Source organism: Polypterus senegalus, chromosome 1, assembly GCF_016835505.1.
Source record: "Polypterus senegalus isolate Bchr_013 chromosome 1, ASM1683550v1, whole genome shotgun sequence".
Lineage (NCBI taxonomy): Eukaryota > Metazoa > Chordata > Cladistia > Polypteriformes > Polypteridae > Polypterus > Polypterus senegalus.
The window spans coordinates 221,760,340-221,787,854 of NC_053154.1; the positions used below are offsets into that span (position 1 = coordinate 221,760,340).

At 38.4% G+C, this 27,515-nt stretch overlaps 1 protein-coding gene across 1 annotated transcript in view; it reads right to left on the reverse strand.

Annotated features, from left to right (window-relative positions):
• waplb (WAPL cohesin release factor b) overlaps window positions 1-27,515 on the reverse strand; it is a 229,923-nt gene that overhangs the window by 27,763 nt on the left and 174,645 nt on the right. Inside the window, exons 14-16 of the mRNA XM_039769232.1 lie at window positions 16,039-16,214; window positions 14,235-14,350; window positions 3,008-3,154 (exon numbers count right to left, since the gene is read on the reverse strand). Of these exons, the coding sequence (XP_039625166.1) occupies window positions 3,008-3,154; window positions 14,235-14,350; window positions 16,039-16,214 (439 nt within the window). The remainder of the gene's footprint in view (window positions 1-3,007; window positions 3,155-14,234; window positions 14,351-16,038; window positions 16,215-27,515) is intronic.

Below are 27,515 nucleotides of genomic sequence, written 5' to 3' on the forward strand. Positions count from 1 at the left end.
ATTTTAGCAGATAAATACCTAGGGGTTAACATCACAAGTAAATATAAAGATCTTTATCAACAAAATTTTGCTAGCTAAATGAAATAAAAAATAAAATGGGAAGAGATGGTCTACCCTCCCATCTCACATTAGCAGGAAGAATCAATACTGTCAAAATGAACATCCCTCGCAAGTGTCTTTTTCTATTTCATACTATTCCCATATATACAGCCAGTCCCCAAGTTACATACGAGATAGGGACTGTAGGTTTGTACTTAAGTTAAATTTGTATGCAAGTCGGAACAGGTACATTATTTCAATAAATGCTGTTGTTGACTGACTGTAACCAAGTGTTCTGCCAATGAATGATGGAGTTTCATCCCTCTCTGACGTTTTTATTATTTCTAGTTTATTTTCAATCATGATGGTTTATCTCTTCCTTACTATATCACCAGCACTTGCATCGGATTTGTGTTTCAGAGACATTCTTGAAGGGTGAAGACAAAAGGTTAAGATGAGCTCTTCTGCACAGCTATCACAGCAGGAAGGCACCTGTCAACACGTTTGATGTACTGACAAGAGACAACTTCCTGCTATGTGTGTAACAGTACACGGAGGCTTGCTATAAGCATGAATGGGGGCGGCGAGGGGAGGGTTCATCACTCGCCCACCACATAGTCACCTCCATTACAATATGCTGCCTGCAGCATCCACCCACCGAGAATGAACACGGTGAGGCCAAAGGTGGGTAGTGAATCGCCCAACCCCAATTCAACAGTCAGCCATTCGAGGCACACCACAATGCTACCCCCGCCGTCCCGTTCACCCTCAATGGCTTCTTTATCAGCCACAACCGGGTCACTACTGGCAGCATTACCAGTAGCTGGGCGGGCAGTGAAAGTTGTTACTGAAAGTCACATAGATCTCAAAACAGAAATTATTTATGATCTGTAATAAAACTAACACTCCTCTATTTAGCATATGCGAGCACAAAACAAATTCGTAAGCATTAAATGTATTACGCTTGACAATTTGGAATTAACAGCCTTCATCAAACAGAGTATGATTTGATTCAAAAGTTTTCTGCAAAATCAAAAAACAGTGCTGATGGTTAAGAAAATCTTATTCCACAATTTAAGATGTCAGAATCACCAAATTTAGGGAGTCAAGGAAATATGAAGCATAGTAATGAGGCAGACTGAAGAACAACATAGCCGTTTTGGGAAGAAGAGGTGTTTAAGAATAGATCCTAACAGCGCTGACAAAGTCAATGAAGCAAGTGAAGTAATGATGTTTTCCAAGGGGTAACCAGAGAGAACATGACAAGCAGGTACAGCAGCATTCATGATGGATAGCAGCTTCTGGGTAAGTTACTACAAGAAAACTGGACTAGTCCATCCAATACAAATAATCTGAACAAGATGAATTTAGATTTTCTGAAGATCTGAGAAAGTACTCAGATTAAAGGGTTAAAGAAGATATGGGTGTAAAAGTGTATCTGTGAGATGTGATCAAAGTTTTGCTCATTATACCAGGGTCAAAGGTTAACCATCAATATAGCAATACTGAGAGAAAAGACAATAGAGAGTTTAAATTGATAATCATTTTATCACATGAAGAAAGTTAGTGGTGAGAAAGAAAACTGAAAGGGACATCTGACATTTGCACGGCGGTTACATTGTCTAAGGGTACCTAGGGTGAAAATGTTTAAGGATATAGGGCAGTAGCAACAACCACTGAGGAAAACAAGAGGGGGTTTATATGAAGGAAGGAAAAAAGTATATGGTAGGAAACCTAGCACAAAAGCTATTAAGACTTCAGGAGGGTTGAGGGCAGTAGAGAAGGAAGCTGCTTTAGCTTATCTAAACTAGCAAATTTTATTAAAAACTGATACTTTTTGAGCACTGTTCTACCTTGAGGATAGACTATAGAGTACAAAAAGTTTTTTGTAGTTTTCCAAAAAATTAATAATGTTCTTTGAGAATAAACAAATTTGACTGTCACCAAGAACACAATAGAACTCAACAGTTAATCTTTGAGACGACTGGCCACAATCCACAGGTTAACACTAGAATTCCTGAAGCCTACGAAAAGACTTGTAATCTAGCCCACCTTAAATTCTTTCGCAACTCTCAATCAGCGTCTTTTGTTTTGTAAATGTGTCGATCAGCACAAGCAGCCTGCTATCCTATCGCCCCCTCCCAACCAACAAACCTTTAAATCTCAGAGAGGATTCTCACAGCAAAAGACTGTTAATCTAATTGTGTGGTGCATAGAATTGTAGATTGTAAATAAGTTATCTTCATTTGGAATACATACATTTCATGTGTTCCGTGTCTACAATTATCTGTGCAAATTGTAATGTGAATTGTAAGATGAAATGCGACTCAGGAATTATTGAACACATAACTACAAAAAAAATGTTATTCTTGAGTACAAGTGCACTTGTTTTATTATACTTGTATCTTTTGTGAAAGATTTATTTGATATTTGAACTTCAGTCTTCACACATTATACATTTAATTTCTACATTTTGTCAATAACTAAAATATGAAAAATGTTTCTTTTTTAGTTATGTATTCAACAATTCGTCCATCACTTTTCATCCCAAAATTTACAGAGATCATTGAAATGAAAAGGCCTATGTATTACTTACCCCCTACAATTCCATGGACAACACAACCAGATAAACAGACTTCAGCTCTGAGAATCTTCTCTAAGATTTTGAGGTCTGTCTGTGGGGGCAGGGGTGGGGGATGGGATAGCAGACTGTTTGCTGCTTGTGCTGATCGACACATTTACAAAACAAAAGACGCTAATGGAGAGTTGTGAAGGAATTCAAGGTGGGCCGTGACTACGTGTTTTTTCAAAGGCTTCAGGGATTCTAGTGTTAACAGGTTCAACAAAAACTAAATTATCTATAATGCAGACATGGTATTAATAAAAACACACTGTTAGCGAGGTAAATTAAATACAGAATTTTACATCAAAACTTTATAAATAACTCAAACCTGAAAGTTTTACTTACTTGAACTAATGCTGTGACAGCACTCACTGGCCCTTCTGGCTTTGGATCGTCTTCACCAGCACAGGGAATTGAATCCGTCTCCATCTCCATAAGGCAGTGCCGGTTTCTTGCACTGTATTCGACCAGATTGATTAGTAGACCAAGACCCTGAAAAAGATATGCTCGTCAAAAAAGAAATTTAACGGGTAAGCTCTTTTCAGGATTTATCAAAGCCATTAAACCATGCAAAGATGTGCGTCTATATTCAGAATCAAAAGTTGGAGCACATTACACTTAAATTTCTTCAGCTTTACAAGTTTTTATAATTGTACTGTATCACTTACTGAAAGAAATATTTTCCAGTATTCAGTCACTTGGTGCAGCAAACTGCAAAACAGTTTTGCTTCCAAACTACATTAACCATTTTAAGGGATTTATAATTTTGAGCTCTGTATGTGGATATGTAATTTTTACTGCCTTATCAAAGCAGAATTAAGAAACTAACTTACTAAACAATCATGATCAATGAAGAAAGTGAATGGACTAATTTATACACTTTTGGAATGCAGGCAGGAAATAAATAATACTTGTACACTGATATATTTTGCATACCTTTACCTATGAATTCATTAACTATGTGTGTTCTTTTCCACACTAAACATTACCAAACCAATTAAATCTAATAGAGTCATGGGATTATAGAGCCTATCCCAGCAGTACTGAATGCAATATGGAAAAACAGCCCAGACATGTGGCTCACACAGTAGCAATTTAGAATTGACAAACCTAACAAGAATGTCTTTTATTAGCTTAAAAAAGTCTTGAGCATCTTTAACACTAGAAATGCTTTGGACTATGCCAATTAGTATTGTGTTTTTAAAACCTGAATTATTTTAGTGTGCAAGTCACACTCCTGTCCTTCCTTGACTTTTCCTAATTAGCTGCATTTCAAATGCCTATGTTGTTGCAACTCTGTAATTCAGTTTAGAAAATGTGATTGATATTTTTCTCTTATTTTTCTTTTTTAAACAAAGACCCCCCCTTTTACCACTAGACGCACTTGATTGGCTCGCAATTGAATGCATTTGCATATATTTTCTACCATGACAAATCCTCTTCTGTTGCTGTTAATCAACATTATTGAACATTGTTTCCCAGATGTGAATTACTGTGTCTTCAGCAGACAACTATAAAATAATCAATTAGAATATGTCACACTTATAACTACTCACAGTGCTTCACTAAGCAGGATGTAGGGAGAAAAGGAATAAGAAAAAAAAAACCTCAAAGCTGCAGTTACTTCAGTTAGCTAAAAGCAACTGAAAACTCACTTGAAATGGAACTTAATTGTTTTTCTACATAACATTCAAAATGAAGTACACAGCCAACATCAATTTTACAGGGAAAAGGGGCAACATGTGAGTTGAGGCATAGTGATTGAGCAGCGAGTGAATAGAGCAGAAGTGGATGGTGGCTCACTTAAAGTTTTCAGACATTGCAGACTGACACTAAATGCAAATATACAAATAAATGGTAGTCTTTCATTGTGAAAAGGGAAGGACAGTAGCAACAATGTTACTTGGCAGAACCTTCTAGGATGACTTAAGCACAGCTATATTAAAATGCTACTATATGCTTTGAATAACAAATACACAGTTGCACATAATGAATCACATATATGTTTGATGGCAGGGACATACACATGCAAAGAAAATTACCATTGATTTTTGCATTTGCAAACTTGTGCATCACCAAGTCTGTTTCTGTGACAACGCTAACCTGCTTTCACTAGCAGATTGTTCACAATGTGTCATCTTGTGTGTTTTCCTTTCCAAACATAAAACCGATGAGGGCTCTACAATTTGCAGACTTACAGTTTTGCTAGTATATCACACACTGCACACTTTGTGCAGAACTGCACCATGCGTTTTAAGTAAGGGCAAACATACTGGTTGATAAGCCTTTTTACACAGATAAAGTCCAACAACCTGATAAGTCTGGAATCAAATTTTTGTGTGTGTGTGTATATACAGTATATACATATATATACATATATATATATATATACACATATATATACACATATATATATACACATATATACATACATATATATACATACATATATATATACATATATACATATATATATACATACATATATATATATACATACATATATATATATACATACATATATATATACACATACATATATATATACATATATATACATATATATATATATACATACATATATATATATATATATATATATGTATATATATATATATATATATATATATATATATATATATATATATATATATATATATATATATATATATATATATATATATATATATATATATATATATATATATATATATATATATATATATATATGCTCATATATATAATATAAATATATACATATATATATAATCATATATATATAGCATATATAGTCATATGAACATTTATGGGCATATTAATCAGTGAAATTTATGGGATATTAATCTGGTCAGTTAAGTAGCAGAGGGGGTTGTTAATCAGTTTCAGCTGCTGTGGTGTTAATGAAAATAACAACAGATGCACTAGAGGGGCAACATTGAGATGACCCCAAAACAGGAATGGTTTAACAGGTGGAGGCCACTGACATTTTCCCTCCTCATCTTTTCTGACTGTTTCTTCACTAGTTTTGCATTTGGCTACAGTCAGTGTCACTACTGGTAGCACGAGGTGATACCTGGACCCTACAGAGGTTGCACAGGTAGTCCAACTTCTCCAGGATGGCACATCAATACGTGTCATTGCCAGAAGGTTTGCTGTGTCTCCCTGCACAGTCTCAAGGGCATGGAGGAGATTCTAGGAGACAAGCAGTTACTCTAGGAGAGCTGGAGAGGGCCATAGAAGGTCCATAACCCATCAGCAGGACCAGTATCTGCTCCTTTGGGCAAGGAGGAACAGGATGAGCACTGCCAGAGCCCTACAAAATGACCTCCAGCAGGCCACTGGTGTGAATGTCTCTGACCAAACAACCAGAAAGACTTCATGAGGGTGACCCAAGGGCCCAATGTCCTCTAATGGGCCCTGAGCTCACTGCCCTGCAGCATGCAGCTCGATTGGCTTTCGCCATAGAATACCAGAATTGGCAGATGCACCACTGGTGCCCTGTGCTTTACAGATGAGAGCAGGTTCACCCTGAGCATGTGACAGAAGTGAAAGGGTCTGGAGAAGCCATGGAGAACATTATGCTGCCTGTAACATCATTCAGCATGAGCAGTTTGGTGGTGGGTTAATGATTGTCTGGGGAGGCATATCCATGGAGGGTCACACAGACCGCTACAGGCTTGACAAAGGCACCTTGGCTGCCATTAGGTATCAGGATGAAATCCTTGGACCCATTGTCAGACCCTATGCTGGTACAGTGGCTCCTGGTGTCACGACAATTCCTGGCCTCATGTGGTGAGAGTATGCAGGCAGTTCCTGGAGGATGAAGGAATTGATACCATTGACTGGCCACCACACTTTCCTGACCTAAATCCAATAGAACACCTCTGGGACATTATGTTTTGGTCCATCCAATGCCACCAGGTTGCACCTCAGACTGTCCAGGAGCTCAGTGATGCCCTGGTCCAGATCTGGGAGGAGATCCCCACAACACCATCTGTCATCTCATTAGAAGCATGCACTGATGTTGTCAGGCATGTATACAAGAACACAGGGGCCATACAAAGCGCTGCGTACAATTTTGAGTTGCTGCAATTAAATTTTGGCAAAATGGACTAGCCTGCCACATAATTTTTTCACTCTGATTTTTGGGGCGTCTTTGAATTCAGGGCTCTGTAGGTTGATCATTTTCATTTCCATCAAGCGATGTGGCATCCTTTCGTTCCTAACACATTACCCAGTCTATATCAGTATAGATATCCAGGAAGATTTCTTTTTCCCATTGAGATCTGATGTGTTTTCAAAGTGTTCCTTTAATTTTTTTGAGCAGTTTATATATATATATACACACATATATATATATATACACACACATATATATATATATATACATATACACACACACACACACACTAAATACTATTACCTACAGTGGAGTCTCGCTTATCCAACATTCCGTATTATCCGACATCCCACCGCAAAAAAAACAATTTTGCATCAATCGGCAACAAGAATGGCAAATTGCGAGCGTCAGTGTAGTCTATTTTTTGTTGCTCCCGACTCTGCTGCAGCTAATTACAGTGGAACCTTGGTTTGCGAGCATAATTCGTTCTGGAAATGTGCTCGCAGTCCAAAGCATTCGTACAGTATATCAATGCGAATTTCCCCATAAGAAATAACGGGAACTCAGATGATTCGTTCCACAACCCAAATCTATTCATATAAAAATGATTAATACAAAATATAAAGTAAAAATACATAAAGCAAATTAACCTGCACTTTACCTTTGAAAAGAATCATGGCTGGGGTGAGTTTCTAAATTCTTGTGGGATTCCACCCAACGGGACGACACGCGGAAGAGCGTCCCAAAGCAATCAGTCTCCCAGCGTTGTAGCAGTTTGATTTAAAAGCCAATCCGAAAAGATCGCGGACATGCTAGAAGCGCCTGCCGTTGATGGGTGATACAAGGAACAAGGGACATTTAAATGCGCTGGGCTCAGTGTTACTTTCCCCCTGACCCTGCCTGACTGCTGTGTCTGTGTATAGGAGAATGAAAGATCCCGCTACATTAAATAACCTCACTTTTGCTGTTTCAAGCTTAATAAAGCTGTTGTTGCTAAAAGTACCGAGACTCAGCTTCGAGTTTTCGGGTAAAAGATGGGGACTCGCACGTCACAACACAAACACACACACACACGCAGTCACAATGTTGTAGTAAACAGTATACACTCGTACGGATGTTGACTATATTAGTGATGGAGTTTAGGCTAGAAACTGCAATTAATTACATTGAGCAACAAGAAGGAGCTACAGGAATCGACATAATGATGCTGCAAAGATGGCGAGACTTCCCAGCGAAGAAATGGCACTTGTCAGGAAAGCAGACTACAATCAAAAATGTCTTTAAATCATCACAGGACTGAACTTTTTAAGTACAGTACATACTGCATTTAACGTCAGACAATTCTGTTACTAAGTTAATTTTTTCAGTTAATTTATTTTGTTTTGTTGTTAAACATGATTATTAGGTTCATAATGTGTAAAATTCTAACATAGTTTAACATTTAATAGGTTTTTTCTTAACACCTGCCATTATCCAACATTTTCACTTATCCGACGTTCGGCCGGCCCGTTTATGTCGGATAAGCGAGAGACTACTGTATTTGGAGAAAGATCACACTTTACAGAGAAACATGGTTTGACTGTAAGATACTGCCGGCAATATGTTCATATCACGTTCCATAGTATTTTAAGTGGGCATTTCCGCTTCTGTGCTCAGGTGTAGTGGCAATTTTGTGTGCGCGCACTGGCACTTGTCACAAGTGACATTTCACTTTCAACAAGCTTTTTCACATTTTCAAGGGGGACTCCATCACTCTCCAAAACAGTTATATACTGTATACATCAGTGCATGCTCTTATCTTATTATGCTGCATATGAAGGAGGAGGAAGAAGCTGGCGACACAACAGGGAGAACCGATAGTTATTTTATTCAACTTGAGGCATGGACAGTGCATGGCAAATAAGCTAAATGTCCGAAAAACCATGCCTGCTCTGTACTGAGTTATAAATAAAATAAGATGGAAGCTGCCAGCCCTGTGAATGGGCACAAAAGATGGTCAGGGAGACAGACAGACACCAAGAATATATAAAAGCACTGCAGTAAACATGAGGAGCAAAACAAAACCAACTCACTTTTTCTGGAGCAAAAGATGCAAAAATGATAGTGGACTGGTGATGTGCACAGCATTATACTTTGTCATGCTGCCTGTAATTTACCACCATAATCTGTAATTTTTATAAACTATTTACTGTAAATAGAAAATTGTCTTAACTTTTTTAGGGATTTATTTTTTTTTCTTTTCTCATAGGGCAGAACATTTTTTCAAAAACTAACATTTTTTTAAAAAAAAGAACACAAATCAATAGTTTAACACATCAGATCAACAAAACATACTTTTGAGAAATGTTACCGTCTTGCATGTTGTATGAGCCTGCATACTATATAATTTCACATACATGTTACACAGCAAAATCCTACAATGTATGATAACGCTCAAAGCAGCCAATTGCATGAACGGCTTACAATGTTTTGCACTGATGTTTCATTTTTAATTGTCTGTTGCTGCACACACCACAGTCCGGCTTCTACTTTTTCTCCTCATATGTTGCAAGAAAGTGACGTTCAATCAGCCTGTCTGGCACTGCTCTTTGTGATGGCATTCCTCGCTTTGCCAAAGGTACTGCAACATACTCTGCCAGTAAGCTGTTGACCACCTTCATGCGGAAATCTACCATAGTCAAGGTGCTGTCACTGTTTGCCTGCTTCAACATATATCTATTTGCAGATACAATGCATTGCAATTACGCATGCAATGGTACACGGTGTGGTGCCACTTGGTGGACCCATGGCCTTAAGGCATATGACCCAGTTCAACTCCGGCTATTTTACAATTACAAATCACTCCTGGCTTGTCCAGCTTTCTACCTTCTGGGTTTCATTTTTGATGAATAACTTTCTCACATGTATTGTTGGTGTGTACTGTACAAAGACAAGTCACCAGTTTGACATTGTGCCATGCCACTGCCACCAAAGTTTTCCGCGCATATGAAAACAGGATTGTCACCTCTCTTCATTTACGGCCTGTCTGGCTTCGACTGTGAAGGCATGTATCTCCTTTTCACCTTCACTGTGCCATGTGCTCCAATTCCCCTGCTCTGTAGCTCCACAAACAATTGAGGTGATGCATAGAAATTGTTCATGGCCCTGAAGTAGCTCCAGCATAACCTGACTTGTCAAGGGACAGTTTTCTTTTCGAAAGGAGTACTACCCTATATGTGTGATCTGGCAGTGCCATGCTGACTGTACATGCGCCCCAAAAAGAAGATTCCTTTGATTTGAGTCAATAACACACGGTGTAAATTTTAACTAACTGTAAAAGATACAGCTGAAGGGATATAAGGAGACACACAAACGCTGGTGAATCATGTTTTCTTGGTATCTTGTTGTCACTTGATTTTTTGTAATTCAGTTTTATTCTTGAATAAAAGCACAATTCTTTTCATTATACTTTTGCGAAAGTGTTTTTATATTCCAGTAACCACTTGAATAAGATCAAATCTTTCTCTGCCTCTCTCGCGCATGCACATACACATTCATACACGAAAAAGTTACTATTTCAAAATGCTATGCCATTTGAACATGAGTTGTCATTTGAACACTTTTTTTCAATCTTGCTTGTACTCCATGTTAGGGTGATTGGTACTGAGAATGCAGACAGGCTTCTTCTTTACAACAAATTGTTCTGAGCAGGCATCAACCACAGCACTAACTGTGGTCATCACTGCTCTTGTGAAAAGAATGGAGATAAACGGTATCAACTTAGAGAGGCAAGTACAACATGAATGTCACTGACAGAATAAAACTGGATAATAAAAAAAAAAAAAAAAGAGCTTTTACAAGAGGCCAAAATTTATACCAGGTGTTGCAGACTCAAATCAAATGTATGTTTTTATTACTTTATAGTAATAAGAATAGCAACTAACTACTCAAAACGAGGAGCACCAAAATTCAAACCTGCAACCTTTTGATAATAAGGCAGCAGTTCTTACCTCGATTGAAATTTGAGCTTGGATTTTCAACTCATTGACAGCAACATGTAAATTGAATGTGTGTTTTTTTTAAAACTATGGTTACCTTCTAACCCAGCCACAGGGGATTCACAAACCAGTGTTTTTCTTTGTGCCGGTTCCAAGCCCAAATAAATGAAGAAGGTTACGTGAAGAAGGGCATCCGGTATAAAATTTTGCCAAATCAATATGCAGACAACAATTTTTTAGATGATCCGCTGTGGCAACCCTTAACAGGAGAAGCCAAAAGAAGACAAGGACGACAACTATGGATATATTCTTGAATAAAAGCACACGTGTTTATTTGATATTTGGACTAAAGTATTTATACATTATACACTTCACAACATTACTACTTTAACATGGAAAATGTTTGTTTTAGGTATGTGTTCAGCATTTCTTGCCTCTCATTTCCTGTCATCCTACATTTACTCTGTCCTGGGTATGACATTAATCTGCATCCAGTCCTGCACGTAGGCCCTCCAACCTGCAGGGAAAAACTTAGGGGTTGGCGGCAGAATTGGCACTCCAGCCAACATAAAAAACCACACACAGTTCCACTCCATCTGAACTAGTGTGGTGCTGAGGTATCACCCGTTGCATGGCTGCACTCGGGTCCTAATCTGGATCCTGAGTTGGTTTGTTGTGTGGTGGGTGCAGCAATGCACTGTATCAGTGCGTGTTCCTAACCTACATTTACACAGATCATTGTACACAGAGAACACACATGAAATGTATGTGTTTCACATAATATATTATTTACCAAATACAACTGCAGGCTGCTCACAACCAGTCAGAGACTTGAGCTGGGAGAATTTCAACTGCATTAGTGGGGGATGGGATAGCAGGCTGCTTGCACTGATCGACACACTTGCAAAACAAGACACTGATGGAGAGGTGCAAAGGAATTTAAGGTGGCCTGGGATTTCAATTTTTTCATTGGCTTCAGAGATTGTAGTGTTAAAGAAGGAAGGTCATCAGTTGAAGTGACAGACTCCAAAAAAAATAATTTTTAAAACCAGTGAAGACTTGCCCTAGGTTAAAATGCATGTAAGCAGTCTTCAATTCTATTTTAAATGTTGTCAGTAAGCAAAAATAATAAAACTTAACCTTAACACAACCCAGCAAGTCCTTAAATGGTTTACTAAGTAAATGAACATAATTGAAGACGTCTGAAATGATTAAATTGTTTGATTAGAAAAATTAATAAAAATGTATTGTAAACAAAGGAGTATGTCAAGTTTTGATTAAGTAAATGACACTTTAAAAGCGAAAATCTGGCCACTCTTAAAAAAAGAGGCTGCTTTGGAGTGCATATTGTTAAAATAATCATTTAAATATTTGCAATTTATACACAAACCTGCAAGACACAAACCCACCTCAGCACAGCAGACCACACCACTAACCCTAAACAGAGGAAGGAAAGTAGTTATAGATACAAAGTAATGGGAAAACACAGCACTCCAACCAGTAATCACGATCATATACAAGCCCTACAAGCTGCTATTCATATGTGCCACTACGTCTGCAATAACTCCTTAAAAAAGTCAGTTTAAAAAAGGCTGTGGCATAACAGACACATGCACACTACCTTTGTTGACTGAATGCGATTTTACAGTGAAGCTGTATTGATAAGTTAGATGATAAATTATAATAGGATATCATATATAACCTATTCTTCAAGAATTTCCTCAGACTTTCATCAGACTTAGCATTGCAGGAATAAAATCCAACTCTTCCACGTTTGCATACTACTATTAATTTTAAGCTCTGCACAACAAAAAAGTACTTTCCCAGTACCAGTACACCAAACAACTCTATTCTTTGGAAGCTTTAAACACCTGAATTTGGGCAATTTATCCAGTTCATCCTGACAGACCTTCTCAAGGTCCATTAGACTAGATAGGAAGCATCTGTAAAATGCCATCTTCAAGTCACTCTACAGATGTTCTAAGCTGTTTAAGCTGAGCCACCAAAGAACAGCCACAGACTTGTTCCAAAGCCAATCCAGCATTGTGTTGGCTGTATGCTTTAAAGAGTCGTCGCTACGCTTAAAGGTGAACCTTTGCCCCAGACGGAGGCTGCAATTACAGGTTTTCTTCAAGGACTTTTGTATTTGGCTACATTTATACCTTCAATTCTGACATGTTTCCCTGGCCCTGCTACCGTGAAGTATACCTATAACATGATGCTGTCACCACCACACTTCACCACAAGTGATGATATTAGACTGGTAATGAGCAGTGCCTAGTCTTTACCAGAGACAGTGCTTGGAGCTCTGCCAAGAAAGTTTAATTTGTCTCATCTGAGCAGAGGACCTCTAAAGCCCTTTAAGATTGACCACTAGCTTCTTGGCCACCTCTCCAACTAAGGCAGTTCTTGCCCGGTTACTCAGTTTGGCTCGATGGCCAACTCTAAGAAGAGTCCCAATGGTTCCAAACTAGTTTCATTTCACAGTTATTGAGGCCACTATGCTCCCGAGAACACTCAAAAGCTTTAGAATTTTTTTTTTTGAAATATAAATAACCAAAGGTTGACAAAAGTTCTACACACATCAAGCACATTTAAAGCAAACAGGATACATCAGACGACAAAGTGGAGTGCCACAGGAAATGTTCTAAATACTGATGATAAATCAAACATTTCAACATTTGACTTTTAATACATTTGCAAACCTTTACGAAAACGTGTTTTGCTTTTGTTATTATGGGTTACCCAGTGTGAAATAATGGGCAAAAAAAAAAGGCAGTTTTATGCACGTACATTGAAATCTACAATATAATAAAGTGAAGGGGGCTAAATACTTTCTGAATCCATTGTAAAATGACTTATTAATCAATGTGAATAATATGTAGGTAAACTAATATTATCGTTTTTAAGTCTCACAAAAATTTATACTTAATTATCTACTTTGTAAAACAGATATTTCCTACTTGATTATTTAAAATATTTAGCTTCACAGACAGACAATACAGTCCAAAATATCACAGCAGTCCATTTTTACATTTCAAAAATGCTCCTCTTATGACTCTCCTGCTGCAGAGCATCCTTTTCCTATAACCTATTCCATTTGTCACTTCCAAATTTCTGTCTAGAGTATGAGCTAGAATATGTAATCACTTTAATTTGATCAGTAATACCTAAAATACAAGGCACGTAGTTTAGCACACTTTGTTAAAACCACTCTTTTAAACTATAATGTTCATTCCTTGTCTCCAAAACAATCTAAAAGTTTTACTTAACTGCAAACAAAAATTACTTTTTTTTTCTTTCACTTTCAAACTTTGTGGACCTTAAGAGTTTGTAAAAGCAGTTCTCCAGATATGCATGAAAATCAAGAAATGTGAAGGGTCTGGGTAAAAAAAAAAAAAACTATTTCCAAGCTCACATACTAACATTACATATGTGATGAAAAACAAAACATTAAAATTAGCTTAATACTTACCAAGACTCTTATATCAAATCTTTGTTCCTGAGGTAGATACTGAGGGACACGGAGCACACAGTTTAGAGCTGTAACAATCAAGGAATCCTGTTCACCTGTCTTTGTGCTTCCCCACTCTGTGGAAGAATGAACAAGAAAATTGACAGATCTTTAAATGAACTTCTAAAACATCATGCAATATGGAGTTTTTTGTAAATAATAAAAAAAAAATAAATAAAAAATACACTATTGCAAACGTTATTAGTACAATGTTGCAGTAAAAATACAGATGGTAAAAACAGAATGCAACTAAATAATTGCTGGGCCCGAACAAAGCACAAAATAAGGTACCAATGAAAAGCCACCACTTCTGATCTTTCATAAGTGTAAAAATCTTTAGTATCACATATATAAGGAAAGCTTCAAAAATTCATTTTACAATAAATCTTGATAATAAATGTGGGACACATGCATAAAACATCTTACCAAACCCCAAAGAAAATAAAGATAACATTAGTAAGAATACATATAATGTGGTAGATTAAGATAAGAATCTCAGTAAAATCAGAAACCTTGCGAGATAATAATTAAACCAAGATTAATTACTTAAAAATGCTTGAAAATACTGAATATACACATGAACTAGCTGTATTACATGGCTTTGCCGGGGAAATTTCCTAAGGCAATGGGCCTTTCCTGTATATAATATTTGCTCCCCCACCCAGGAGCTAATATTGGTTCACATAAGTAAAAATCTCCTGCTCTAGATCAATCCTTGCATTTCCTAATGACTTGGCCTTTTGTTGATGGTCAATGCAAAACAGAATTTTAGAGGAAACTGCATTCTTTTGAATTTAAACAGGTGATTAGTAGGACTATTAGGAATTTTTAAGGTACACATATAATTTCAGGCATGCATACAAGCACATGGGGGCCATACAAACTACTAAGCATGATTTTGAGTTGCTGCAATGCAATTTCAGCATAAATGGACTAGCCTGCAGCATCATTTTTCACTTTGATTTTCGGGGGGGTCTTTGAATTCAGCCCTATGTAGGTTGATAATTTTCATTTCCATCAAATGATGTGGCATCATTTTATTCTTAACACATTACCCAATTCATATCAGTAAAGATATCTAGCACAATGTTTTTTCCCCCATTGAAATCTATATACACATATACACACAGTCAGGTTTATAAGTATTTGGAGAGTTTTTGCCATCCTAAATTTTACATTTAAACTTCTGGATGTTTACTGCTTGCCTTTTCACCATTTTAGGTTATTCATTGCATTTCAACTGATTAAATTTGAAGAAAAACAGAAAAATCTGAGGTATTCTAAAACTTTTGACCAGTGGTTTATCTGTATACTGTGTATATATATATATATATATATATATATATATATATATATATATATATATATATATATATATATATATATATATATATATATATATATATATATATATATATACATACACACACACACAGTATGAAATATTTGATGTCAGCAGCTCAATAAGGAGAATTTTAATCTTATTCAGTAATAATTTTGCTTTGTTATTCACTACCCAATTCAAATAACTGACAAAACAATAGGTCCACTCAGAATCTAGTTGAAAGTTAACTGTACTGTGTATGACATTTAGAAGCAAATGAAAATGAACCCATAAACAAATTGATTAAATAATGGCACAAAATTTGTAAAAAGCCTTAACAATCTTTCATATACAAGATTTTTGGTAAAGTATCAAGGCAGACATTACTATTCAAAACTCAACATATGGAAACTTCAATTAAACAAGTTGAGAACACCTTACCATTATCATGTGTAAGGTTGAGAAGGACTCCGATTATGGCTCTCATGCAATCCTCCACAGCCTTGCCAACATTGCAGGATGTGCTGCAATGTGGCAAAGATATTCCATCTTCTGAACAGAAGCTACTGACAGCACAATTGTACCGTCGAATCATCTCCTCACAGTGCCACAGTCCCCTGGTTTAAAACAGGCAAATCATTTACACACAGAAATAAATCATAAAAAAATAAAATGCAACAAAACAGAAAACTACATTGGTAAAATACACATTTTCCATATTCTTATAAAGCCACAGACTATTAAAACCAAAACCAAAGTCAGTCAAAATCCAATAAAAAAAATGTATAAAAAAAAAAAATAGAAGAAAAATCACTGCTGTTTTGCTAGAGAGGCGAGATTGCATTGGTTTGGACATGTGCAGAGGAGAGATGTTGGGTAAATTGGGAGAAGAATGCTAAGGATAGAGTTGCCAGGGAAGAGAAAAAGAGGAAGGCCTAAGCGAAGGTTTATGGATGTGGTGAGAGAGGACATGCAGGTGATGGGTGTAACAGAACAAGATGCAGAGGACAGAAAGATATGGAAGAAGATGATCTGCTGTGGCAACCCCTAATGGGAGTAGCTGAAAGAAGAATTTTGGTGCTCAATCATGGGTCACACTAAGGCTGATTTCAGCTACAGGATTACCCTTCAACAACTCTAAGAAAGAAGATGCATGTTAGTAGAATCAGATTATGTTTGTAGAAGACACAAGATAAAGAGAGAAATTAATCTAAAATTATTTATACAAATTAAAATTAAATGGATCAAAACTGTACTGATACAAAAGTCCTGAGGAAAAAAAAAACATAAAACATTTGCCCTCACTTTACCTTATGTCAGAAATAAATAACTAGAAATGTTTGCCTGTAAAGGTTTTTATTTAAATGGAGAAAATTATTAATAAAACCTCCATATACCAGTTATTATTTAGTGAATTTACTGCTATCCAGAGTCTTTCATTTCAGAGTGTAGTGCCAGCATCATCAGTATGTGCTGGTTTTCAAATTTAACAACTTTGTTCCAAAAAAACTGTATCCATATAAGAGGCTCTCAAGAGTTAACCATGTGTGAATCTTGCAAGCATTTTCTAATGCTTTACAACTGAAACTAGAAGTCATTTTGTTGTGACTTGATTGATTTTAAAATCCAAAAACAAGGAATTTCCTGGAATGAGACTACTAACTCCTGCATTTAGGGAGAATACTTGGAGGTTATTAAGTGTGGGATGTTTACCCATTATTTGAAAGATATTCTTATAATGGTCAATAAATTAGATTTAACCACTTCGGAAATTTTAGCATTTTTCCCACATAATGTACATTAAAAACCCAAATATAAATGGATATTATTCTGCTTATGTAATAAAAGAACTAGGGCTGAGCTGATGGTTGATACTGTCCATTGTTGAATAGATGAATACATTGTTAATGTAAGCCAAGCTGAGGAACATGCACTGGTAAAGTGTGTTAAGTCATGTGGTGGGTTGCCACAACAGCTTGGGATCCCAGTTGGCAACCACCCAGGCAGAAAGGTGGTCCAGTCCCATCCTCTGGAAATGACACTCTATCTGCGCAGCCAGGTGTTACCTAGGTGACCCCTTGGCAATGAGGATCCTACTAGCTGGATCACCCATAGGGAAACACGCCACATGGCCGTAGTGCCATAACTGACACCCCCTCACAATGCAGGTAATATGCCTCATTCAGGACTCCATGAGCATCTGCTCATTTGACACAAAATCAAACCAACGGTACCCAAGGACTTTCCAGAGAGACACAGTACTAAAGGAGTCCAGTCTTTGTCTCAGGTCACTGGATAGGGTCCATGTCTTAGCAAGACAGGAAGCACGAGGACTCTCAAGACTTGAACCTTCGTCCTTTTGCATAGATATCAGGGGCACAACACACCCCTTTCCAGCAACCTCATGATTTCTCCTTCCCCCCTGTCCCATGCTCTCCTAATCTGATTACTATCTTTTCTATTTCCGGCGCCGCATCCGAGTGAAAGCCTTTCCAGCAGCTCCGTGTATGACTATCTTTTTACCTTTTTTCTACTCCCTCAATTCACTGATCATTTCTACCACTTTCTTTTATGTGGAACACTTTTTACTATTTTTACTACTTGACATGGATTTTAACACTCCGAGACTCGCCTACTCAAGTAGTCAACTTAAAGCACTGAGAAGAAATGCTCATGCCGGTATGGTTCCGTATTTACCTGACGAGGTAAGAAGACGATATCGGGGCAGCCGAGCCGGTGCAAAGATAAAAGATAAGATAAATGCTAGGCAATTTGAGCGAAAATGCCGTTATAAACTGTCGGTGCCTTCTGTGATCCTGGGAAATGTGAACTCACTACCAAATAAGATCGACGAACTGGCTGTGCTGGTGAAAAATGTCAGAACCTACAGAGAATGCAGCTTGCTGTGTTTTAGTGAAACGTGGCTAACAACTACCATCCCAGATGCTAATGTGGAGCTACCCGGGTTTAGCACAGTTAGAGCGGACAGAGACGCAAGTACCTGTGGGAAGAAGAAAGGAGGAGGACTCGCTCTCTATGTCAATACAAAGTGGTGCAACTCAGGACATGTAAACGTTAAAATCTCCACTTGCTGCAGGGACATCGAACTGTTGGCCGTAAGTCTGCGCCCCTATTACTTGCCCAGAGAGTTTGGACACGTGATTGTTGTTATTGTTTACATCCCCCCTCAAGCGAACGCGAGATAGCGAGTGACATCATCCATTTCACAGTTGCTAAGTTACAAACGCAGCACCCTGAGGCACTTGTGCTAATCTCTGGAGACTTTAACCATGTGACGCTGGACAAAACATTACCTGCCTTCTCCCAGTATGTGGATTGTAACACCCGGGAAATAGGACTATTGACCTACTGTATGCAAACGTTAAAGATGCATACAGCGCACCCCACTGCCTGCGCTTGGGAAAGCAGATCATAACCTGGTTCTGCTTCAGCCTCAATACAAACCAAGAGTGAGGGCGCTACCTACAACCACACGCTCATTCAGGAAGTGGTCCCCTGAGGCAGAGCAGGCTCTGAGAGACTGCTTTGGAACTACAGACTGGGATATATTGCTGGGTCACATAGTGAGAACATTGAAGACGCTGTTGAATGCACAACTGATTACATCAACTTCTGTATGGACATTGTAGTTCCAGTAAGAACAGTACGCTGCTATGCTAACAACAAGCCATGGATTACAAGTGACATCAAAGGGCCTTTTGAACCAGAAGAAAAGGGCTTTTAAAGGTGGTGATCAGCATGAGCTCAAGTGAGTGCAGAAGGAACTCCAAGTCCAGCTCAGGGCGGCGAAAGAGCAGTACAGGAGAAAGCTGGAGCAGAAGTTGCAGAACAACAGCATGAAGGAAGTGTGGGATGGGATGAAGATTATCACTGGCTGCAGCTCAAGCGGGTGCCACCATTGAGACAGACGTGGAGAGAGCAAACCAAATGAACAACTTCTTTAATAGGTTTGATCACCCTAACCCACTCTCACCTCGAGTACTGCATCCTCCAACCATCCTTCTGCTGATACCAGCATAGGTGAGACATCCCCACCCACAATTACAGCAGCCCATGTGAGCAGAGAGCTGAGAAGACTTCGTGCCAGCAAAGCAGTGGATCCAGATGGTGTATCGCCACGATTGCTGAAGGCCTGTGCGTTGGAACTGGGGAGTCCTCTACAGCGCATCTTCAACCTGAGCCTGGAACAGGGAGAGTCCCAAGGCTTTGGAAAACATCTTGTATCACCCTGTCCCAAAGGTATCACGTCCTAGTGAGCTGAATGACTTCCGCCTGTTGCTCTGACGTCACATCTGATGAAGACCATGGAGCGGCTGCTGCTTCACCACCTGAGGCCACAGGTCCGCCACCCTCGACCCTCTGCAGTTCGCATACCAGGAGAAGGTGGGAGGGAGGATGCCATCATCTATATGCTACACGATCCCTCTCCCACCTGGACAGAGGCAGTGGTGCTGTAAGAATTATGTTTTGGACTTCTCTAGCGCCTTCAACACCATCCAACCTCTGCTCCTTAGAGACAAGCTGACTGAGATGGGAGTAGACTCACACCTGGTGGCATGGATTGTGGACTATCTTACAGACAGACCTCAATATGTGCGTCTTGGGAACTGCAGGTCTGACATTGTGTCAGCAATACAGGGCGCCGAGGGGACTGTACTTTCTCCGGTCCTGTTCAATCTATATACATCAGACTTCCAATATGACTCGGAGTCCTGCCACGTGCAAAAGTTCGCTGATGACACTGCTATTGTGGGCTGCATCAGGAGTGGGCAGGAGGAGGAGTACAGGAAGCTAATCAAAGACTTTGTTAAATGGTGTGACTCAAACCACTTACACCTTAACACCAGCAAGACCAAGGAGCTGGTGGTGGATTTTAGGAGGCCCAGGCCCCTCATGGACCCTGTGATCATCAGAGGTGACTGTGTGCAGAGGGTGCAGACCTATAAATATCTGGGAGTGCAGCTGGATGACAAATTGGACTGGACTGCCAATACTGATGCTCTATGTAAGAAAGGTCAGAGCCGACTATACTTGCTTAGAAGGCTGGCGTCCTTCAACATCTGCAATAAGATGCTGCAGATGTTCTACCAGACGGTTATTGCAAGTGCCCTCTTCTACATGGTGGTGTGCTGGGGAGGCAGCGTAAAGATGAGACACGCCTCACGCCTGGACAAACTTGTTAAGGCGGCAGGCTCTATTGTAGGAGTAAAGTTGGACAGTTTAACATCTGTGGCAGAGCGACGGGCATTAAGCAAACTCCTGTCAATCATGAATAATCCACTAAACAGTGTCATTTCCAGGCAGAGGAGTAGCTTCAGTGACAGACTTTTGTCAGATCGTTCCTCCCCCACACTATGCGACTCTTCAATTCCATCCGGGGAGTAAATGCTAATATTATTTAAAGTTATTGTCTGATTTTACATGCATTTTTATTACTATTTCATTTAATATTGTTGTTTGTATCAGTATACTGCTGCTGGATTATGTGAATTTCCCCTTTGGGATTAATAAAGTATCTAATCTATCCTTCCTGTACTCTGACTCATCTCGATAGATTAGATTAGATTGATAGATTAGATACTTTATTAATCCCAAAGGGAAATTCACATAATCCAGCAGCAGTATACTGATACAAAGAAACAATATTAAATTAAATAGTAATAAAATGAAAAAAATTTAAATAAAATTAATGTTCTCTGACTCATCTCATTTACTCACCCGGTGGAATTGAAGAGTCGATAGTGTGGGGAGGAACGATTTCCTCAGTCTGTCAGTGGAGCAGGACAGTGACAAAAGTCTGTCACTGAAGCTACTCCTCTGCCTGGAGATGACACTGTTAAGTGGATGCAGTGGATTATTCATGATTGACAGGAGTTTGCTTAGTGCCCGTCGCTCTGCCACAGATGTTAATTTAATTTAATTTTAATTTTTTTTTTTAATTTTTATTTATTAATTTTATTACAATCAATACATAGCAATCAAGTTTTTACAAAAAAAAGAATTATGCTAAGAACAGATCGATCCCCACCCTTGAGAGAGAGCAAGCCAAACGTGTAAAATTTAAGGCTTGTAAAAATACGAAATTAATAAATTCTCTGTGCTTTATAAACTTATTTTAAAATATTACTGATTAGATCCTGCCATGTTTTGAAGAAAGTCTGTACAGATCCTCTAACTGAGTATTTGATTTTTTCCAATTTCAAATAATATAACACATCAGTTTCCCACTGACTTAAAAGAGGAGAGTTTGGGTTCTTCCAGTTTATCAGAATAAGTCTGCGTGCCAACAGTGTAGTGAATGCAATCACAATTTGTTTGTCCTTCTCCACTTTAAGACCCTCTGGAAGAACCCCAAACACAGCTGTTAATGGGTTAGGAGGGATTGTGAATCCAAGGCTGTCTGAGAGGTAATTAAAAATTTTTGTCCAGAATAATGTTAATTTGGTGCAGGCCCAGAACATGTGACCTAGTGAGGCTGGGGCTTGGTTGCAACGTCAGCAGGTTGGATCATGCCCTGGAAACATTTGGAGAGTTTTAGTCGAGACAGATGTGCTCGATATATAATTTTGAGTTGTATAATTGTATGCTTTGCGCATATGGAGCTCGAGTGAATTCTCTGCATTGCTACTTTCCACTCCTTTTCTGATATATTAAGAGGTCATTTTCCCAGTGTCCTCTTGGATCTTTGAAAGGAAGGGATTGTAAAAAGATTTTATATATTGTAGAGATGGAGTCTAATTCCTCAAAATTGAGCAATATTTTTTCCAGCGTGGATGAGGGTGCAAGATGAGGAAAATCTGGAAGGTTCTGTTTAACAAAGTTCCTGATTTGAAGATAGTGAAAGAAATTTGTAGCTGGAATGTTAAATTTGGAATGTAATTGTTCATAGGATGCAAAGACGTTGTCTATATAAAGATCTCTAAGCAAGTTAATTCCAAATTTTTTCCAGATATTAAAAACTGCATATGTTTGTGAAGGTTGAAAGAGGTGGTTCTTTTGCAGGGGAGCCACAGAAAGAAGCTTCTCCGTCTTAAAATGCTTTCTACATTGGTTCCAGATTCTAAGTGAGTGGAGCACAATTGGGTTATTAGTGTATTGCCGATAACGTGTATTTATTGGAGCGCAGAGCAGGGAATACAAAGAAGTACTGCAGGATTTTACTTCTATTGCGGTCCATGCCTGTATATGTTCTTCTATTTGTGTCCAGGTTCTTATTGACTGTATATTTGCCGCCCAGTAATAAAACTGGAAGTTAGGTAGAGCCATGCCGCCTTCTGCCTTTTGTCTTTGTAGGGTCGCTCTTTTGATGCGTGGATGTTTAGAATTCCAAATAAATGAGGTTATTGTTGAATCTAATTGCTTAAAGAACGATTTATTAATGTATATTGGTATGTTTTGAAATAAAAAAAGGAGCTTAGGATGTCAGGATAGCCACAGATGTTAAACTGTCCAACTTTAATCCTACAATGGAGCCTGCCTTCTTAACAAGTTTGTCCAGGCGTGAGGCGTCTTTCATCTTTATGCTGCCAACCCAGCCAATGATGAACAAGTCATGTGAAAATGTTTGTAGATGGCAAGCGCTGGTACAATACTGAAATCTGTTGTGTAGTGGGTGAACAGTAAGGGAAACAGGACAGTTTCGAGTTCAGTATTACACATCATGTGACACATAGACCCATAGCCTTAAAACCTGCTGTCTGTTGGTCAGGTAATCCATGATCCAAAAGATTGTGGGGGCTTCAAGATTCAAAGCCTTGAGCTTTTTCCCCAGTTGATGAGACAGAATGGTATTAAAAAGCACTGGAAAAATCAAAGGACAATATTCTGACTGTTGTGCCAGCTTTGTCCAAGTGGGAATACAGCCTGTGGCACATGTAGATGACAGCACCCTCCACACCTGTATGTGTATGACAGGCAAACTGCAGAGAATATAGATGTTCTGAAATCAGGGGTCATAGCTGTTTAGGATCAGCCTCTCAAACGTCTTCATGATGTATAAAGTAAAAGCAACTCGTCTGGAATGCCCTTTCTTTGGCACTTGACACCACAAAAAAAAGCTTCCGACAGCTGGGGAACCTTCTACAAATTCAAAAAAAGGGAGAACGTGTCATTAAGGACCCCACAGAGGTGGCTGGCACGTTTTCAGCATCCGGGGGCAGATTCCTTTTGGTCCTGAAGCCTTTTTTATGCAGAATTTTCCTAGATCTCTCCTCACTTGATCAACAGAGACACTCAGTCCAGGGAGTGGAGGGGGGTTGGGAGACCACAGGTGCGATGTAATTTTAGGGGAATGCTATGCAAGGTGAAGATGGGATTCTGGAACCTCTTCAGCTTGCTCATAGAGTCTATCCAGTGTTGGGGGAGGGCTGCACTGGCAGGAGCCTGTTAAAGAACTGGTTTAGTTCATTAGCTCTGCTCTTTTTTCCTTCTCCATATTTTGCAGTCTGCTTATAGTCAGTGATAGCCTTCATCCTATTCCACACTTCCTTGAATGAGGTTTTCTTGTATCCTGTGCTCAAATCTGTCTCTGTAGTGGGCTTTCCCCTCACAAACCTGCTTTTTCAGGTCTGACTGCATCTGCTTGACTTATATCCAGACCTGAAGGCTTCCTTCTTCATATTCAGTAGGGCTTTCAAGTCTTTTGTGATCCATGGCATGTGGTTAGTAAACTAGCACACTGTCTTCATGGGGACTATGTTATCCATGCAAAACATGATGTAGTTTCTAATACAGATTGTCTATAACCCTGGCTTGTTTAACTCACAAAGTATATTCCAACCAGTGTTTTAAAAGTAAACATTGTCAACTGGCTCCAGATATGTACAGACATTTCTTTTTTTTAAAAATTTTTTTAATCGCGTGCCTCACAAGAAAGCTGTCAGGCATTTACATTTGAAGTGAGCACTCAGTCTGCTATATTTGAAGGAAATCAGCCTGATCAGTATGTCACTCACAAAGTTTGAATAGGAAGGGCCACTCTAGTGCTCGGTCTCCGAGTGCCTGAAGTGGATCAGCTGGCTCTTAATGCTTCTTCCAGCCCTATTGATGATATACTAATACTCGCATGCACTCTGACCTCCAAGAGGGAGCCCCTTACCCCATCATGAAAAAGTAATAAACTGGGAAGAGGAACAAGGCACTGACTAAACACAGCCAAGAATTTGGCTCCATTTTAAGCACTGCTTGCAAGCAAATAGTGTGGAGTCTTGGCTGTGTAGTAGCACATCTACAAGCTTAAGCAGTTGATGCACCCTAGTGTACATATTTGACATTGACGAATGGGATTTTTCTGGGAGAGACAGACATGATGGCAAACACTGGAACAGATTTGTTGCCAGGGTCCAATCTGAAGACATATTACAGATAAAACAGTTTTCACAATTACTCAGCATCGGACTTAATAGCAGTGATGAACTACTAATACATAAGAAATTTACAGTGGGTTCAACCTGAAGAGATCCACTATATTGACTATATAATAATGATCCAGGTAGCTAAAAAGTATAGACAAACTGGTATAAATTTGAATTAAGTAACGGACATCCTGAGTTATGCTAAAACTTTGGTGCAACCATGTTCTTCCAAGATCCTCAATATGGCTTTACTTAACATCAGGGCTTTAACTAACAAGAGGTTTGAAATAAATGATCTAAACAGTAATAGAGAAACAGAGTTCTTATTCTGAGTAAAAAGAAGGTCAATACTGACAGTGTTAACTAATGTAGCCCCGATGAATCATGATTTAGTACACTCTGTCAAGTAAAGAGATGGAATGTTAGACATTTTCTTGCACATTTTAAACTGAAAATATCAGTTTTTGTACTTTTGTGTCTTTCAAGTATGCTGCAGTAGCTCTCTCTCACGGACCACCAATTGCTGGTAGAAATGAAAAAAGTCAGGGTCTTAGAAAAGGCCCTAATAAATCTAGTCAGAAGTAAAGAATTTAGATATAGATTCAGATGTAAACTTTACATTGCAAATTAATATTACTAACAATACTTTTTAATTTAAGAAACACTGAAAAAGTTAGATCAAATATTAATGCATAGAGAGTAGAAGATTATTGAAATGCATCTCAAACAGGCCTACCTACAACACAGGTCAATTGTAATTAATTAAAGTGCAGCAAGGATCATAATCAATAAAATAAATCTCATTGTTGTAATAGTTAACCGCATCCTTCAGTATTTTTAAAATACTCTTAAATTGTATATAAGGCCCTGAACAATTTGGATCCATCTTATATTTTGGTCTACCTGTCCTCTTAACACTTAAACCGCCAGAACCGGCTATAGCTTCTTCCCAGTGCAATTTGCCAGCACGCCAGAGCTGATCAGTCAGTGCTGTACATATGTTGAGCAGCCTACTCATGACAACTGCCACTCCCTGCCCCGCTGCATCACTGTCCCTGGGATTCAGCTGCTGCACTGGACTAGCCTGCAAGCATCAATGTTTACCTCAGTGTGCTTGTGTGCAGCCAGTTCAAGCACAGCTGGCTTGGTGATTTACTGAATTTCATCAATGGCAACAGTTACACCTTGTACATATTGTTCCAGTAGTTTAATAGTTTCTATAGTTTATTGGCAGTGTGTAAAATGAGCAGTGTTGCAGTAATTGTGATGCTCTTTGCATGAAAAAGAATGTGTTCCATTAAAATGTAACTTTTTCTTGGTGAATTGTGATGTTTACTTAAAAAGTGCAGCAAAAAAGTATTTGGAATCCAGGGGTGCATTAACCCCCAAGTATGTGGCAGTTTAAGGGTTAAATTTCAAGGTGTAAACTTAGATCCTTTCACTCTAGTTTGCTTATTATTCCAAGAGCCAAGCATAAAAGAAGTAGCACAGTAGCCTTTCCTCTTGCACACCTAAAATCTGGAATATTTTACTAACAGAGATACACCAGACTAACACCATGCAATATTTTAAAAACTTCCCAAAATACGCTCTTTTTAAACTCGTTTCTTCGTAATTAGTCTTTTGTACTGTTCCCTCCAACAGTTGCTGAAGAATTTGCTTCCCTGATATACAGACTAATAGGAGTTTAAGGAAAAAAGCTATTCCAAGTCTCCCATTTTCACAATACAAGACAAGACATGAGAAGTGCATACAGCTAATTCGCACCAGTGAAGATGAAAGGAGAAATGCATTTAGTACATTCCACAAGGTACTGCTGCAGGTGATGCCCTTTGGATTGGCTAACAGACTAATTTTTCAAATCATCCATAAATCACATGTTCACAGTAGACTATCAGCATAATTACAAAAAAATATTGGTGTTAAACATTGCGAACAAAGCATGTGAAATATGAATTTTATTAATATTGGGACAATTTCTGGGACAGAGTTTCCTACTCAGTCTTGTTAATATATCCATCTATAAAACAGGTTCAAAGATATATCAAGTTTTCTTATTACTACTGCCAATATGTACATTTTAGTTACTGTGATGTGAATAAAAGATTTAATCAAAAGAAGTTTCAAGTTTCAAAACATATGTTTGATTCCTGAAGCTAACAAGACCTTCTGAACTTTATATTCTTTCAGTTAGCTCTCATTGTGAACAACTCTGAACTCAATCTATAATTTGAAGTAGATGGTTCAAAATGCTAATTATGGGTACTGTTATTTAAAACAGATGCCCTAAACTTAAAAACTAATCAAACTTAAAAGTATTGCAGCTACAACTTCCTTCATATGTTAATCTAGGTTTCCTTCATCTTCCACAAAAGAAAGTATATACACAGGCACTGTATGTAGACACCAATAGAGAAATTGTGTACAAATAAATACTGTTAATCCTTGTGTGTTAATGTAAAAGTAGCATTAGAATAGTCTTTGGAAATGTATAAAATCCAGCAGCTGAGCTACAGCAATTTAAAACACTAACAAATTACATAT